Source organism: Leishmania donovani, chromosome 33 (genome assembly GCF_000227135.1).
Source record: "Leishmania donovani BPK282A1 complete genome, chromosome 33".
Taxonomy (NCBI): Eukaryota; Euglenozoa; class Kinetoplastea; order Trypanosomatida; family Trypanosomatidae; genus Leishmania; species Leishmania donovani.
This window is the reverse complement of record NC_018260.1, coordinates 570,293-589,385: the sequence shown is the minus strand read 5'-3', so window position 1 is coordinate 589,385 and position 19,093 is coordinate 570,293. Positions and strand designations below refer to the sequence as shown.

Below are 19,093 nucleotides of genomic sequence, written 5' to 3'. Positions count from 1 at the left end.
AGGAACAGTTGTGTGTGTGTGTGCGGGAGAGAGAAAGGAAAGCCCAGGGACGCCGGTCACACACTCATAAGAATGGGAATGGTGCGTGCGTAAGAGAGCACAAAAAAGCGTAGGGTTTCAGGAAAGCGAATGCTTGCGGAGAAGCAGACATATTTCTCCTACACGCAACTCCATGTGCCTTCATGCGGAGTAGCTTAGCTGCCTGCCCCTTCGTTTTTCTTACTCATGCTTCGCTAACAGAGCGGCCCCTCACGTCTCCCCAAAAAAAATCACGGAAAAGAAAGAAAAAAGAAGCACACACACACACACACAACGAAGAATGCCGAAGAACTGTAGATGGGGGAGAGAGAGAGAGCGAGCGACAAAAAAAGTAATACATCGACCGGTTAAGAGCATTCGAGGAGGCCTCAAAAGTAAACAAAGAAAAAAATTCATTCAGAGAAAGGCGCTGGCGAGCAAATGGGCCGTAAGGAAAAAGGTCAAGCATACATGTACGGCGGTGGTGGTCGTCGTCGTGGCCGTGGTCGTGGTGGTGATGGTGAGCGTCGAGAGAGCGAAAGGTGGAGATCCAGGTGCATAAATGAGCTCGGGGGTGCGATAGACTTTTTTTTTTGTTTCGCTCGTGTTCTTTTCACTGATCGAAACACCTACCCACACATACACATCCAAACCTTGAGCCACGTAGTGAGAACCTTTCTTCAGCTATGGCCACTAGTCCAGACAATCAGATACACAGAGACTGACGCTTCTCTGCCTCTGTCTCTCATACGCTCACACGCTGCCACCAATCAATCTGGTGAAATTTTGTTTTGTTGTAGGAAGCGTGCGCTCGAAGCCGTTTTACTTCTCTTTTTTATCTCCTCTACACCTCTTTTTTTTGGTTTCCACTCTCTTTCTGATCGTCCACTAGCTTGTTCCTGCGTCTCCTGCCCTTCGGTGCGACGCGCTAGAAGCCGATGAAGGATAGTTTGAGAAAGAAGTAAGGGCTAGGGCAGGGCAGAGGTGCGTGTGCGTGCGTGGGTGTAAGTATGGGGGAAATAGAATGGAGAGGGAAAGAAAAAGAAGGGAACGAGCACGAGAGAAAGCCGGTAGTGGCAACGGAAGGAGCTCCACGCTGGAACAAAGAAAGCGATCAAGTACAGCACAAGTAGAAGGATGCGGGAATGAGATACAGACAAGAAGGGAGAAAAGGAAGGGGGAGGGTCCCGGAGAGGTGGAGCTGGTGAGCAAGAGTGAGAGTGGGCAGGATGTAAACGGCGAACTGCCGCATCTCGATTGAAAAGTCACTCGAAAGAGCGGGAGAGGGAGATGACGAGAGCGGGAGCGAGAGGGCAAGTCAAGCACTCCCAAACAGCTCCACGACAATGGGAGCAAGAGAAGGAGCCAGAGGATGAAGAGAGGGGAGGGGGAGCGAGAAAAAAAAATGTGCAGCCTTTTGATGGAACGTAGAAAAGAGAGGAGAGCGAAGGAAAAGGAGAGGAGGAAAGAAACGACAAAACAAAAGCCAGCGAAGTTGGCGCATCTCTCCCTTTTCTGCACACACACACATACACACAGACACACATGCCTATCCCCGCCAAATTCACTCTTTGCTTGGCATTCAAGTGGTCGTTCCCACTATGGGAGATGCGGTACACAAGAGGAGCGGGGAAGGAGATGAGCGTGTGCATGCGTGTGCGTGCGCTCCTGTCATTGAAGAACATGGTGCCAAAGACAGGTGCGCAAAGAAAACAAAGCAAATCGAAAAGAAGAAAAGCACCTCGAAGTGCTTGCGTGGGGTCCGGAAGGTAGAGGGGGCAGGGCGGGTGTGTGGTCTAGACACCTGAAACAATAATGAGGGAGGAGGGCAGGGAAGACAACGCGACAACCTCTACATGTGCAGAAGAACGACTTCTCACTGTGCGCGCAAAAACATTTTTCTGTTTCGCCTTCTACATGCCTTGTAGCGATGAGACAGACCGCTCTCACACTTCCCCTCTCCTGACAGTTTATCTCGTAAACGTACACGTACGTGCGGAAAAAAAAGAAGAAAAGGAAGCCGACACGGCGCAGTTCGAGCCCTGCATAATCCCGTCTTCCTGTCACTACACGCACACGGCAAAACTGGAAAGGCGCAGGCAACGCGCATACACACAACATTGCCGATTGCTGCAATACGAACAGCGTACCTACCTGAAAATCGAAAAAAAAAAAACAGAGGAAAGGTGGTGTGATACCGAGCAAAACCAGGCTATGAGAACGAGAGAAAAGGAAGAAATAAGCAACCGCACACAGACAGTGGCAGCGCGCGCACACCCATCGTTGCAGTTTAAGCCGTTTCAATGGACATTTTTTTTCCGCCATTCCGCTGGTTCGCTACGCACAGCTTGCTAGCCCTCGCACCACTCTTTCGTTTCAACACGGAGAAGAAAAAAAGCATCACAAGAACGGAGAGAGAACTGCTCATACGCATCTCCGGAAACGGTCGACGAAAACGCAGGCAGGCGGCAGGCATGGGCCCACCCACCCATACACACACACCCACACACCCCGTTCGAAAGTTGCATTGAATCCGTTCTTTTTTTGGTTGTTGTATTTGTTTGCGTGGATAAGACGCACACGGAAAGGACATACAAAAATACAAAAAAAATCATGAAAAGCAGCCGTCTTCCCCCCCCCCCCACGCACGGATGCGCGCAAGTAAGCGACTGCGTTGCTCACAGAAACCTGCGTACTTGCGTGCGCGCTGTGTAGGTTTTTTTTTTTCCGTGATTGTGCCGGCAGGTGTAGTGCGTGTGGAGGAGGGAAAGAGGTAGAAGACTACAAGCACACCCATACATGCACGCTCCAGCAAAGAGCAAAGCACACAGAAGAGAGCGGAGAGCCTTAAGTACGTGCTCATCCACTGCTCAGAGCAGAATGCTGACACAGCATATTGTGCGGGGGGGGGGAGGTGAGGCATAGAAAGACGCGGAGTCAATCCTGAATGCCTGAAATGCATCGCCAGCCCAGGCCAAGAAAGGTTCAGGGCGGGCGGAGGGGGGACGAGAGGAGAGGAGAGAAGCGTGAAGGAGTACGGCACGACCGTAGAAGGAACAAAATGTGACAACGCCACACGTACACACACAGCCCGTCGTCCTGCAGAGTCGCTTCTCGGCCGCTCATCATTATGGAAATAGAATAAGAACAGGTAAGGGGGAGGCACGCACACACACACACACACACACACACACACACACATTCTCAGAAGCAGATGAGCGGCACGCGCCCGAAGAGGTCCAGCACGCACCTTCGAGTGCAAAGAAGGAGGGGGGGGGCTGCAGCAGCCTCTGTCGCGCGCGTGCCCCGCTCTCCACATCAACCTCTCCCTCTACCTCTCTCCCTTTTGAATGGTCTTAACGCGGAGGACAAGGTGAAAAAGATGTGAATGTGTCATTGGAGCGCGCGTGCTGCGCCGGCCATTTCTCTTCTCGGATTGGGGGGGGTGAGAGAGGAAGGGAGCCGAACACAAGTAAACCGAAATACAGACAGAGCGACACACCCACGCGCGCGGACAAACTCGGCGCGCATGCTGGTACGCGGAAGAGATGGGCGAGGGTGGGTGGGTGGTGAGCAACGAAAGGGGGGAGAAGCAAGCAGGAAACAACAACACATGAACATGTGTAAAGTCCCGCACAAACAAGAAGCGAAGCAGAGCCCGTGCGTGAGAGAGAGAACGACACAAAAACCATGAAGAAAAAGCACGCTCAGCACCGGAAACGAAGAAAAAGAGGAGCTGCACCATCTTTTCCTTCTCTTGTACGCGTCTTTCTGCCGGTTGAGCCTCTTTCTCGGTCGCTTAAATATGTTGTCTTGCTGCTTAGAGCATGTATGTTCGCTGCTGGGACGTAAGAGGGGAAGAGGGAGAGACGAAAAACAAAACAAAACAAAAAAAAACAGGCGTGCAAAGCCAAAGAAAAAATGTACACGCGCGGATCACACGGGGAGACTCGAAGAGTTGATCCAGTGTACATTTGTATGTGTGTGTGCGCGTGCGAGCAGAGAAATGGAAGCATACGCTTCACAAATACGAGCGATACGCGTGCCCTCCTAACTCGCCGAACCAATAAAAAAAAGACGAGCAACAACAAAGAGCACTTGCACAGTGCTACAAATAATCACACAAACACAAACACAAACATGTGCGTGAACGCAATACAGAAGACATCCAGGTGACAGATGAAAAAAAAACGAGAGGCGCAGGAAGAGAAAACGCAAACAAGGATTGCTCGACACTCAAATCCAGCAGGGCCCCCCTCCGAAAAAAGAAACACAAAAACCGAAGGACTCAAAAACTACAAGAAAATCCTAAAAGGAAAACTGAGAGGGAAGAGGAGAAGCTCTGCTGCTGCTGCTGTTGCTGCTTTGTTATTGTTGTTGTCTTTCTCAAAGGGTGGCGTACAAACCGTGACGGTAAGGAAAGGGGAAGAACGAGAGTGGGGGGGGGAGGGTAGGAGGAGTAGGAAGGCGAAGAAGATCGGGAGTGGTGTGTGTGTGTGTGAAAAGCAGGGAAAACAGGATCAAACATTTGAAGAGAGAAAGAACGACAAAGATATCAAACAAAAAGTACAGAAGGCGAAAGGGAGCCGAACGAACAACAACAAAGAAATAAAACAGAAGGGAAAGCACGTTTTTGTTGCAGAAAGATGACCCCGTGCATCAATGGAGTGTTGTGTGTGTGTGGGTGGGTGTGGGCTGGAGAGGGTGGGGACACGGCAAAAAAAAGCAAGAGAGGGTCTGAAAAAAGAAACAAAGAGGAAGGGAGGGGGGGGGGCAACCAGAAAAGCGCGCATCTCACCTACTTCATGCCCGTCATTTCTGCACTGCTCATGAAGTAGAAGAAAACAAAGCAGCAGACAGAAAAGAGACTGTGTGTCTATGTGTGATTGTGCACGTGCGTAGGCGTGTTGATAGCGCAGCTATTCCTGGCGAGCGCAGAGGAGAAGCGATAGGGAGACAAGATCCAAGTAGCAACAGACACGCATGGACCGGAGAACAAAAACGAAGGAACGACAAAAAAAAAGAAGCACCAGCACATGAGCAGGAGAGCGTCGGCACATCCACGTAAACTCCTGATGTGAAGAACAGCAGCACGAACAAGAACAAAAGAAAAAAGCGAAAGAGATACAACCGCGAGAGAAGAGACGATCTCACTTTGTTCTTTTCAAAAATTCGGTACGCCTTTCCCTCTTCCTCTGCCGCCGCTGTCACTCCGTTGTGTACTTCATCAAGACATCCACGCTTGCGCGCGTAAACATCTGCTCTCCTTTCTTTCCCTACCTAATAACCCTCGCATCATCATCTCTTTCGCGAGCACAGGTGCGATTCGATTTCTCGTGCGCATTGCTTGTGGCCATGCTCCGAACACACTTGGCCAGCGGACAGAGCTACCAACAGCTTATGAGGGAGGAGTGGAGGCCAGCTGAGGTGAAAAAAAGATGTCAGCGGCAGGCACAGGCTCATGGGCGCCCAGTGACTAGAAGGCGAGGTTCACCTCGGAGTGCAGCAGCGAGAGGTACAGACAGGGAGGGAGGCAAAACAAACAGAAGAGGGCAAACGAGAAGGCCGACTCTTCGCCTTCACGCGCCACCTCGAATGAGCCAGAATAGTTGTAGGAGTGAGTGGGTGTGTGGACAGAAAGGAAAAAAAAAATGACAGAGAAGTAGGAGGGAGAAGAGGGGGAAAAAGACCAAAACCGAAAAAAACAAAAGAGAACAGCAAAAAAAAAAAGGGAGGCAACGTCAACGGCACACACAGCACACACACACGCACATACGTATTATATATCAGGGGGAAACATAGCTGCTTGCTAATAGCAGAGGAAAAGAGGTCGCGTGTGGATAGAGCGTGAGGTAAGGGGGAATACGAGGCATACTGCTCTCTCTCGAGTCATCGGCACCATCATTCACAGAAGAAAGTAACACAAATAAGAAAACACATGGACAAAGAGCACACTCGTTTTCGTTTTCGGCTGGTTGTCGCGTCCTTTGGTTCACCTTTCCCTTCTTCGAGTTTGAATCCGTCTTCCGTGAAAGAAAAAAAAGAGAAGAGAGACACACAGGCAACAGATGTGGGGGTACACCTGCGCGGTTGAGAGCGTGGCGTACAGGAGAAGAGAGGGGAGGAGAGAAAGATTGAAAGAGGAGGCAAACGTGAAAAATGGCAAGGGGAAAGGCGAAGATATACACCAAAGAAAAGAAACAGACAGAGAGAGTGGAAGAGACATGATTTGTGTACGTGTGTGTGTGTGTGGCAGTGCGAGGGAGGGGGTGTGATGTCGCAAGGACAGAAACAGGCCAAGAAGCAGATACCATGACCCGTACTCACGCTCCTCACATGTGCACTCTCAGTGAACGGGGCCACGAAACGGAGAAGTAGTTCGCTTAGGGTTTCGGTGGCCCCGCACGCTTCACAGACAGAGGGAGCACCTTTCGAGAGAAGACGAAGCACTCGATCGGCGAAAAGGAAAGGGAAAAGCGACGACAAGAGGCATGCGCAGTTTTAGACATGAGTGAAGGGAGAGATGGGCTGTGGGGTACACTTTATTCGTGTGCTTTCAGAGTACACGTAACTCGGCGCGCGAGAGCTCACTCGGGAACAAACGAACACCGCACGCACGCACGTACGGGCAAAGAAATATAAACAAGGCACAAACATGCAATGGACAAGGAGTGGCATGGGCAAATTCGTACACAAACACAGAGCGAGAGCGCTAGAAAGCCGAGAAGATAAAGAACGAAGATCGCCAACCTTCCTCCTTTTCCTCCGTCAAAAATCGCTGTGCAGCGCGAACAAAATCATTTCTCAGCGCAAACAAATAAGCGAGATGAGGAGGAGGGAGAAGGGACGAGCAAGGCCAGGAAAGGAAGAAACCGAAAAAAAAAAAGGGACAGGAACAACGAAAAAAATTGCAAGGGCAAGACAGATAGGGAAGGAGAGTGTCGGAGAGTGGGAGAGAGTGTTGGGCAATACAGATAAAAGTGGCATGAACACACAAAAATGTGGTGAAGAGAAAAAGATCGAGGGGACAGAAACAACACCCCCCTCCCAAACGAAAGAAACAGCAACGAAGAGCGACAAAAAACGTGGACAATGAGAGCCTTCACGACAAGGAAAACAAGAAAATGAGTAAAACAAACCAAAAAAAAGGACAAGCCGAACGGAGAACAGGAGAGAAAGGTGGAAAACGAAGTCAATAGGAAACACGATTCAGACTCATTCGCTTTTTCCGAATTTGTACTCGTACATCTCGGACCTCCGCGGCTCTCGCACAGCGACGGCAGGGCGCATGCCAAGAGAGAGGAGGTGTGTGGGAGGGGTAGGCGGAGGTCGAGGTAGCGCAGAGAGCGGTGATCATGCATTAGAAATTGTGATTGCACAACACATAAACCTGTTGAAGGATGGAGAATAGAGAGATGGGAGTTTACAGAAAGTGGAGACAGGGTCCATCTCGCACAAGAAGCACACATATCCTTGCACAACGGCTGCGAAAAAATGGGAGAAGGAAAGGGAAAAGCGTAGAGTAACAGGAGGTAGGCAGCCCAGCATGCGTATTTTTAGACAAGAGTTGTCAGAGCACCAACACACACACACCGAAATCTGTAAGACCAGATTAAAGCGGGGGGGGGGGAGAGAGAAAACGACGGATTATGTAAAACGAAAAACAAAAAAAAAACGTAATGGAGTACACAGGCACACGTACAAAACAACCAAAGGCGACGGAAAACCGAAAAAAAAGGAAAACAGAAGGCAACATCGACGTGGGCAAAAAAGCACACCCGCACGCATGCACTCACACACAGAGAAAGAAAGACAAGGTAGACCAAAGATACTTGAAAGGGTGGCCGTGGCGGTGTGTATGTGCGTGTAGGTGGAGAGAGGGCCACGGCAAAGAGGGGGGAGGAGCAGAGAAACACATGGAAAAACAATGAAAAGTAAGAGGGAAACGATGCAGAAAGAGAAGAGAAGCATATACACACAGCAGAAAACAGGAGCACGAAAAGCAACAACAAAAAAATACACGAGTCGGTTGACCATTGCCGAGAGCGCGCGCGCGTTAAGAAGAAAAACGGAAAAGGAGAGCGAGAGACGCAGAGAAGTAAGAGAGAGAAAAAAAGCAAGCGTGTACGTGGTAGACTTGAGTGTGCGCGTCTACCCTTCTGTGTTTCTCGCTATGAAGGCCATACGTATCCGCACGTTCAACTGCACGCATCCCATTCCCTTTGACAAGAGGAAAAGAGAGGAAACTGCGAGTGAAAGAAGGTCGTTGGTGCCGTCTCTACCGCCTCTCCGCCCCTTGGGGTGGGTGGGGTTGGGGTGGGGGTGGAGGGAAAGAAGCACGTAATACATCCATGCACACACACATACATACACAAGGAGAACAGGTAATACGCAGGCCCAAGTATTCGCTCTCTTGCATTTCTTTTCTTTTTATTTGCCTTCTGGTGTCGTTCAATTCCTTATTGGTGTTACGCGCGAGGTGGTGGTGGTAGTGGATAGAGAGCGAGAGGGCAAGCGATCGGCATCAACGGGATTCGCGTAAACGCGCACACTCATGCAAGACAGACGAGATACGCTATCTGATAAAGGCCTAAACACACTCGAAATGAAAAAGCGCTCAAAACAACAACAGAAAAGATTTCGACGTGAACAAAAGCGAGAAAGAGAGAGGAGGACAAGACCACGAGAACAACAGATGGCCACCAGAGAGGAGCGGGAGGGAGGGAGGAGTAGGAGGGCAACAGAGAGAAACGGAACAAATAAAGCAAGGCCAAACCTAAGGAAACGACGAAAACGAAGGACAAAAAAAAGGTGGTACAGGCGGGCAGGCAGCAGTCCTCATTCAATCAGACGTTACAGCAAAATGACGAGAGGCTCAAGCGAAGTTTTTTTTTAGTGTGAAATATGAAGTCGCACGCGCACATACATACCTACACACAAACGCGAACACATGCCCACAAAGAGAGAAAAGAAAAACACACCTACAGCGAGATCGACCAAGTGGCACTACAACTCACAGCTGGTCTTCTTGCTTCTCTGTGTGACCATGTTCCTTGTCTGATTCTTGTGTGTACTAAGCGCACTGTACCTGCGTTTTCCTTTTTTTTGTCTGCTTGGCATTGTCCCTTCTCCTCGACGCCGCCTGGGAGAAGAAACAAGCACGGAAATGGAGGGCACGCACACTCAGGCACACATCAACACGAGCGCCCGCTAAGAAAGCCACACATGCACAGAGGAGGAGAAATAGGGAGAGCAATGATCTTGAAGCGCTGCAGGTGATCAAGGAACACACAGACAAACACAAGAAAAAGAGGGAGCATGTGGAAGAGAGGCATGAAAAAGCGATGAAGAAAAAGACAGATAGAGAGCGTGTCGACAAGCGGCCGTTCGGGATAGAAACGCCAAATCAAAAGATGGTATATGAAGCGTTAGTGGATAACATATGTGAAAGAAGAAAAAGGAACATGTCGACACCGCCCGCGCTCAAGTACACATACTCGGCGAGGGGCCTGCAAAGAAGAGCGTGACAGGCAAGGCGCCTCTTTCCCCTCTTTTGTTTTTCGAGATCTTTGAAAGTGCCTTCTCTCTTTCAACTTCATCCGCGTACACGACGTCGTCTTTCGCTTCGCCGACTCACCTCCTGGCAGTTGGCATCCTCACTGCCTCCACCCTCTCCCCTTTTCAACCCTTCCGGCTTTGTCGAATCACACACCGCGATTCTTTCAGGCTTGAGTATATGTCGGTGCGAGCGCCTCCTTATTGCGGAATAGAGAAGAAGTGAACCAAGAGGCAGAGTGAGATACGGTAGAGTGTTGGAAGAGCAAAAACGGCATTGGCCAGAGGTGGCGCGCGTCGGAAGTACACACACACACACACATAGACGGTAAAAAAAGGGCACAGAGGCCCGGAGAGAGGGAGGGTGTGTGGGTGGCTGAGCTACATCCTTTCAACAGAAGATTCCACGAGAAAGAAAAGGGTGCAGAGGACGCCTGCATGCATGGAGAAAGTGAGAGGTGGGACAAACAAAAAGAAGATGATGACAGCTACCTCGTAAAAGAGCTAATTAACAAGTGTGCCAACCGTTGCGTAGAGGAAGACACGCGAAAAGTCAGAGCCGAAGGAAAATAAAAGTCAGACGGAAACAGACAAGTCGCACATACTCACTATTAAACACATAAAAAGGGATGAAGAAAGTGGCGGCTGATAAGAGAAATAAGGTAGGCCGATCACTTACGCGCCAACGTTCTCCCTTGGCCACCGTTCTCTCACCCATGCAGAGCCACGTGTTTCGGCTGCTGCGAACAAACAACATAATAGAAAAGAGGGAACCACATCTACAAAGAAGATAAAGGAGATAGAAAAAAAAAGCGACAGCGCAGCAAGTCGCGAAGAGGCAGACACTAAAAAACGAGAAGGAAGGATCAAGCGGCAACAGAAACGAAGAGCAGCGCTTCGGTGGAACAGGTGACCCATGCCGTGGGAGTCGAGAGAGAGAGAGGAAACACACAAAAACATATACCAGGGGATGGGGTTGTGGTGATGTTGTGGGGGGTGCAGGCTTGCACCAGTATGCGCGCCCATGACCTAAGGGTACGTGGGAGTCGGAGGGCAATCATTCACACATCACCGTCTCTCTTTCATGCTCACATACCACCACATTCGTTCTTCACCGAGAAGGGGGTTGGTGGAGCGAGAACCAGACGACACATACACACACACGCACTCCGAGAACAAAAGGAAAGACGGAGCACATCACTTCAACTTGTCACGAGATAGGCAAAGCATTAAACAGGATGGAGAGGAAAGGGTATAGAAAAGGACACCTGAGCCTCCCCCTACACACGCAAACATTCACCTGCAAAAAAAGTCACCGCCCAAAAAAGAGAAGCTAAAGTACCAAATAGAAGATGAGAAGCACTCTTTTGTAGGCGAAGACGAAAAAGAAAGACTTGCACACACACACACACACACACACACACGCACACACTCAGGCATAAACAAAAGGGTTTGATCGAGAGAACAACAGAGATATAGGCAGACGCATACGCAGCGAGGAGGTCTAGAAACACGAGGAGAACAGCTAAGGAGAAGCGAAAAAGAAGAAGAGAGAAAGAGCAACGTACTCGCGCTCTCTGTTGTTTGATATATGTACATATATTCTGTTTTTGCTCGCCTTTGCCGAAGCGGGGCCTGTTAAATTTTTTTTTCCATTTTGCACGTTGCTTCGAGTAAGCCGAGGCTCATTGTCTCGCAGGTGCGCTACCGATGAGCTCCACTTGCCAAAGATGAATGCGTCAAAGTTCTTGTTCCCCCCCTCGTTTCTTCCCCTTCGTGATTTGCCGCGCGTGCGTGTGTGAGCTCCAAAGCTAATGCAGAGACGCGGCGATATACCGTATAGACAGATGCCTGTACATATGCATACACACACACGCATATGTATATTATATATATACGATGTAGGGACAGAAAGGCGTCAATACCACGTGCGCACATATGTTTATATATATTTACACATATCGATGTGCGCGGAAAAGGATGGCGAAAGTAGAAAGAGAGGTATGTCGAAACAAAAAATAGGGAGAAATGGAAGTGGAATACATATATATATATATACACACATACATACACACATGTACATACATACCTGCGTATCCGATATAAACAAAAGAATATAAAGAAGCACACATAAAAAGCACAAGACAAACTGCAATAGACCCAACAGAAAGACAGACAGACCGAATATATATATATGAGAAGACAGCACTAGTGCCGCTTTCCCACCCCTTTTTTGTCGTCTCATATTTTTTTATAGAAAAATCCGCACCAGTCATAGCAGGGAAACACTCGAGAATGAGAAACGTAAAACAACATCAGCGTGAGTATTGCTATTGCGCGCGCGCACACACACACATATGCTAAAAAACAGTCTTAGCATCATGGACACCTTTTCTTTCTTTTTGATTTCTTCTTGCGATACATGATCAGAAAAGGGAAAAAGAAACCAGTAAACACATAGATGTACGCAGAGAGGCAAGAGAGAAGCATCAACAGGGAGTACCGTGCGAAGCAAGTTGGGGGAAAAACCAGAGAGAGGCACGAGCGATTGCAGTGCAAACGCTCTGGCCTTGGCGCGGAGTTGCTTCGCCGCTTCGCTTATCCGCTGCGTGTTCGTGCCATTTTCTGTTTCTTCTTCGTGCCTACCGCCGTCTTTTACAAGTGCTCACAGAATATATGTGAGACTGCATATGTGCTTTCGTTGGTGAGGCGTAGGCCCTCGCGAGCGAGCGCCAGAGCATTTCCATTCCAAAGTCGATGTTCTCAGAGACACCACGGCTCAAAGAAAGCAGCAGCACCGACGGCGCCAACAAAAAACAAAAGACAAGAAAATGAGATGGCGCGGTGGCAGGTAGAGATGAAAGGATGTGTGTGTATGCGGAAGTGATGTAGAAGAGGCGCAGCAGTGGAGTAGTGATTCCATCACCCTGATAAGACTTCCCTTCCTTCATTAGTCTGCGACACTGGTGCAATATACAGCGACCTCGGGGAAACAAACACTTAAACACTCGCACACATATATATATATATATATACATATATATGTATAGAAAGACCCAGACATGCAAACACATACACATATATTCTCTCCATGTCCCGCGAGTGCTGCCGCTTGGTGGCGTTGGTATGCCTTTTCCCTATCTTTGTTCGTTTCTTTTCCTTCTGATATTGCCTTTCGTGTAGTTTTGTGCTCGCTTCCGCTCCTGTTTTTTTTCCTTTCGTACAAGTTTCTTATTCAGCTGCCCTTGTCGGATGTGTAAGCGACCACTCCCACTGATGTACGATACACAGGAGCACACACACACATACACACATACAAGGCTCGCGTACTCTACCCGAGAGCGCGCCTTTTGGTCATCTGGTGTCCGTTTACCCTCCTCCTTTTTTTTTCGCTTGCACCACTACCGGCTCGCGGCAACGCCAAACGAGGGGAGCGGGGGGGGGGCATACGCCCCGGAATTGTGAAGGGGGAAGGAGGAGGAAGAGTCTGACTTTTGAGGAAGAGACAGCATCAACATGCTGTACACATAAAGCGGACGATTCAATATAACTATTCAAGAGTGGGGCAAGTCCACTGAGAAAACAAAAGAAAAAACCATTGCAAGCGACAAGAAGATAACGAGAAGGACAGAAAAGAGAGCACACAAAAAAGGCCGAATACGCACACGCACACAAAGTAAGAGAAAAGCAAAGAAAGAAACAGAAGGATTATAAGATATACGAAGAGAGGGAGGAAGGGGTGGGAGGGGTGGGGTGGGGGAAATACATGGATACCAAATTTTAAGGTGCGTGCAGCACTGAAAGAGTGAAGGGATGGGGTGGGGGGGGACGAAGTGCGAGCGAGCGAAACACAGTGAGAGAAAGAAGGGCGGTTTATATTTTGCCAGTTTCTTGCGTTCTCCTGAAATCGTTATCTTTTTTTTTTATTCTTCCCCTCATCCCTGCTTGTATCTGCGTGCTGAGGCAATTTAAGAGTGAGCAAGAGCACAGAACGAAGAGAAGATGTATAGATTCGCAGTTGACCACAACATGCCCACCATCTCCTCCCTTCGCTCCTTTGTGTGCCCAAGAACGATAACGTGTGTATAGACACATGCGCTGTTTACGTGCGTTTTGGTTGATGTGCGTGTGTGTGTGTCTGCTTACGTGCATGTTATTCGACATAAATGCGTGTAAGCTTGTCACAGAAGGGTTCCGGTGCGTCGGCTTGAGCCAGCTGCGAGCGCAGTCCTCATGCACATGCGCATGACGCGCCTACAGAGAGGGGCTCATGTCTATCACACATCCCCTCACACCCTCCAACCTGGAGAGAGGAGAAACAAAACGAGCGCCATATGCACAAAAGAAGGAAGGACGCTCCAACCACGCGAAACACGGCCTTCCCTTCTTCCTTCTTTTTCTTACGAGTTATAATCACGCGCGCACACTCACGCCCAGGAAGGGGGAACACACAAACAACGCACAAAGAACACAAGACAGAAAAGTAGAGTCGGAGGAGGAGAGAAGAGTGCGCAGCAGAGCGAGCGAGATCGGTCGAGAGAACACAGCCCACGCATGCGGAAAAAAATGAAAGCGAGAGGAGAGTACGAGGAAAGCAAAAAGAGGAAGAGGAAGGAGGAGAAACAAAGAGAGGAGAGATACGAGAACGGACAGGGGAGGGGAGAGTGGTGGAAACAAGAGGGAAGGAGAGAAGGGGAGGTCGAAGGAGCAAACCGCCCATACGGAGGAAGAGCGGCATATCAGGAAGTTAAAGCGGCTGCAAGGAGAAACACACGCACACACAAAACACAACGACGACAACGACCAAGCACCGGAGATAAAAAGAAAACGCAGAGAGAGCGAGAGCGAGAGAGAGAGGGGGGGGGGTCGAGAACGAGCGAGCAGCCAAAAACACGACGGGAACACACACGCACACATACAACAATACACACAAGTATGGCATGTTTGTCTCTGCTGCGGGCACACACGAAAAAAAAAGTGTCGTGAGCTTTTTTTTTGTGTCTCCAATCCGCATCTTATTTGGTTGTCTCGCTGTCGCTGCTCTTTCCATCCCCCGTCTCCGCCTTTTCTTCACAGAGATGTTGCACTCAAGCGGCTGTGGCGACGCAAAACTAACACATGTATATGTACACGCAGATACACACGCCTGCCCAGTATGCAGGATCCAAACAAGAACACCATTGAAAAGCAAAAAAAAAACAAAGGAAGTGACGAATCAATCAGCACGCACGGCACAGTGTGAGAAAAGAATCCCTCAAAGCCGCAGACAGCACACGAGCAGACGTGAAAACACACGCGTGTGCATATGCAGGGGTGCTAAGCGACTTCGATGTTGTTCTGTGCAAAAGCATGTGGTAGGCGAAAGACACACCAGAGAGCCTTCCTTTTCGATCCGCGCGCTCAGGTCGCCTAGTGGTAGTGCTCCTTATGTTTCTCGCCTGCACGTCGACAGCGATGATACCTGGACTGCGTGAGGCGCGAGGGTGAGGGGAGAAGAGGGAGAGGGACAGATGAGAAGCAGAAAAAAAACAAGGCAAATGGGCAAAGCAAGAAAATAAGGTGAGGAAGTGAAAGGTAGCGTACATATGGATGCAAGAAAAGGCATGCTAGCAAGAACACACAGGCAAATACATGCATTTAGAGATGAAGCAAGCAGCACTGTCAGAGGAGGGAGGGGAGGAGAAGAGGGTTTATTATGATCATGTCTTACCGTCTCTCCTTTTTTACGACTTCTTGTCTCTCTCATCTCGTTTGGAGCACCACCGACCGCTGAGAGCAGAGGGAGAAGCAGAGACGAACGAGATGAGGGGAGGAGGGGGAAGGAGGCATCCGGCAACCGTCATCCGAAACCGCACTCCCCCATACCCCCACAAAACGCGCGCACTCACAGAAAGGGAGGCTTTGCTTTGACCCAGCACGCCGATCCCCATGGAGAAAAACGCACATCAGATCAGACACCGGCACGCGTACACACAAATACTGATATATACGCAAGCACACACACTTAGGCAGACCGTCTGACAAGCAAGAGGACCGCAGCCATCAATGCGTGTGTGCCAGGGCAAAGAGGATGGAATCAAGCAAGGGCGGTGAGCGAAGGGCACGTGTGCCTGCAGCCTCGAACCTACTGCGGCGTGATGGGGAGATATGCGATCTGGACTGGGGCCGCACGCGCATTGTAAGACGCCAACGCCGAAGCTAAGGCCTGTTGCTGCCGTTGTTGTTGCTGCGCGATCGCCGCACTTGTGGAGGCGGGAAGGGCGTAGTACAGCGGCATCACACATGGCATCGAATTGCCGGAGTTCGGCATCATGACGTATGTCACAGGCGTCGGTGCAGGCGCAGGAGCGGAGGGGTTGATCAAGTCCGACATGGGCGTGGTAGCGCCGTTGCTAATTACCGAAGTCAGCGGAGTTGTAGCTGTGCTCGCCACCAGTGATTGACGAGCTATTTGCCACCCCATAGCGCTACTGTATACCAGCGGGTCTGCACCGACCGGATACGACGGAGGCTTCTGCTGTTGGAGAAAGGCGTTCGAAGAAGCTACGGCGCCGTGTACACCGTTTGGCTGGCGGCCATCTTCTTCACCAGAGATTTCGCTCTTTCCGCTAAGGTCGCCGTAGCTGCTGAAAAGCGTGGTAAAGCTCGTATTCGGCTCCTCGCTGCCACCAGCACCACCAGCTGTGCACATAAGTGGCGTGAGAATGACGTTCTTAGAGGATGAGGAGTTGAGGTTGGATACCTCGTTCAGCAGCGCGTCATCTTCTGTGGCACCACCGGCTGTCGCACTCTCCTCCTTGCTCCGCTGGCGATCCTTGTTGCGGGAGAGGCAGACGGAGCGGTGGTGCAGACCAAAGGCCGAAATGAGGCGTGTCCCCTTCGAGTACATCACTTGGATCGGCTGGCTGCGTGTGCCGAGGGAGCACTTGCTGTGCAGCGCCTGGATGGCGCGGTCTGCTTCGTCCGTTGTGGGATAGGTGACAAAGGCGTTGCCTTGGTGGATGTGCAGTTGGTGCGCAATCACATTCCCGTATGGCCGGAAGAGGTCCAGCAGATCGTCGGGGAAGAACTTGCTGAAAGGGAGCTGGCCGACAAACAGTTGTGCCATCTTTCTGTTTACTTCTTGTTTATTTCACGATGCACTCCGCTTCTGTGGCGTGAGGTCGGTGCGTTAAGATCACGCGAGGGAGAGAGCGAGAGTTGTGGTTTGTTGGTCTGTGGAAGTTTGGGTGTGCGATGGAGTAAAACCCGTACGATCTTAAAGGTGAAGGGGAAGAACGATGGGCTCCGAGGGGGTGGGTGGTGTGTGTGTGTGCTTATGGTGCCGACGAAACCGGAACACGAAAAACGATGACGAGGGTTCACAAGACCAGCGAAGCAAACGACAACACCCAAACCAAACCGAAACAAAAAAGATAGAGATAGGAAGGAAGAGAAAGGAAAGAAAGAGAACTCAATCTGGAAAAGATTAGCGAGTTGGGAGAGGGGGAGGGGGGGACGGCAAGTAAGCTAATCAATGGTTCACTGAAAGAGAACAACAGCAAAAAAGAGATGTCAGGAGATCAGTGCGGTGGTGGGGCTTGATTTACTGTGTGGGGGGAGGGGGAGGGGTGGAGAGAAAAGGAGAAGCAGGTCCAACGCGCACTCACGCAAAGAGAACGAGTGAAAGAAGAGAGATGAGGCGCGGAAAGTTTCAAACTAGCAAAAAAAACATCAAGCAGAAAGCACACACACAAGCACAAAATACACGCACGAAAACGAAGGAGTCACAAACCAAGCACGAGAACCGCAGCAAACAGGAGAGAACAAACACACGCTACCGAGAGAGAGGAAGTGGGGGGGGGAAGGCACGAGAAGAATGAAGGGGGGGGTACTGAAGGGAAGGAACAACAGCAACACCGAGGTAACACTCACGACAGACGGAGAAGAACGAAGGAAAACGAAAAGCTAACAACGCAAAAACACAGACGGAGAAAAAACAAGGCGAGGGAGCGCCTGAACAAGGTGTCGAACAAAATGAGGGAATCAAAGAAGCACAGAGACGTGCACGCACAGACGCACACAACGCAGAAACCGTAAGAAAGCGAAGGGGGAGACGAAGAAAAGAGAGAGAGAGTGCACAAAGTAAAAAGAGGAAACAGGAAGCGCACACGCCCCAACAAGAAAACAAGAACGGCTAGAGAGAGGAGGGGGTGGAGGAAAGACGTGCACGTCGAAAAATCGAACAAGAAAAACGACTTCGGTAAATTACACAGAAAACAAGGGTATTGATGTATATCTGCAGTATACTATGTACACAGCCCCTTTGATTCTCGCAGAGAGAAGTCGAAAGAGAAGGGGGTGGGAGTGGAGCGGAGAGATCAAGCCAAAACAACAAACAAACAACAAAGAAATGGAGGGAAAGGAAATGGGTAGATGTGGGCGTACATACACACGCAAACACACACACACACACACACGCACACACAAAACGCTAACTCGAGAGCTGCCAAAGAAACACCAACGACAAAGAAAGCGATGGCGGGAGACTGAGAGTGCACGCGCGAAATCGAGATGAGAGGGGACACAAGGAAGACGAGGTGTTTTGGGAAGGAAAGCGCAAAGTGAAACAGGGGGCTGCTACACCACTCCAAACGGTAACACTCACGGGAACTGCGCCAAACGCACTGACACACGCACACACAGAAAAAGATGACAAGGTAGAGCAGACAAACAAAAACAGAGGACTTGCAGAGAGCTGATCGGGTTTAATTGTACCTTTCTCGTCTCGAGGATTGCTAGAGAAAAAGGGAAAAAGACAGAAGAAACGCAAAAAAAAACAAACGAATTCCGAATGGGAGTGGCTGTGTGGCGTGTGGTGGTGGCGGAGGGGTGATGTGTGCGTGTGGGGGGGGGCGCGTAAGTTGAACACGCTAACGCAAAGGAGAGGCGTATAAACGCCTACGCCTTTTTCGTCGTCTCAGAAGAGCCGCGTGGCGTGGTGGTTGCCAATGAGTGAGGCGCTAGCTCTTTGAGTTATAGCGTTGAGAGGAGCCACCGCAGCAGGCAAAGACAGCTAACACGCAGGCGCCAGCACGCGGCCACAGATTCCTTTTCGAGTAATGGTGGAGGTGGGGGTGTGCTGAGCGATGTGCGTGATACGACGTTGTCTTGATCTCTCTACCCACCGTCCTGTTCTCCCTTTTCCTTACCGTTTTCAACAGCAACACCAAAAAAAAGGCTTTCCCCTCTTTCGCTTTCGGTGGTTGACTGCGGACTAGACACTCGTTTTGGCGTGCGTGCGCGCGTGTATGTGTGTCTCTGACCTCTTCTCAGTGGGAAAAGACCGCAAGAGAAGGAGAAAGAAGAATGGCCCGCGGAGACGAATGAAGGTAGACCCGTACAAGTGAACCAGAGGAGAGCAGCACTGACGGGCGAGGGAGCGAGAGCGATGAATGTCTTCGTGGGCGGCGTGTTTTCTTGGTGCGTATGCGCGTCTACGTGCGAGAGAGGGGGCTGTCGGTTGCGTTTCTTTCCATTC

General features: G+C 50.2%; 1 protein-coding gene across 1 annotated transcript; it reads right to left on the bottom strand.

Annotated features, from left to right (window-relative positions):
- Positions 1-15,697: 15,697 nt before the first annotated feature.
- Positions 15,698-16,681, bottom strand: LDBPK_331550 (hypothetical protein, conserved; the record flags this gene model as incomplete). Its single annotated transcript, XM_003863933.1, has 1 exon — positions 15,698-16,681. One exon carries the CDS (start codon positions 16,679-16,681, stop codon positions 15,698-15,700), a length of 984 nt encoding a protein of 327 aa, XP_003863981.1.
- Between the last annotated feature and the right edge of the window lie 2,412 nt (positions 16,682-19,093).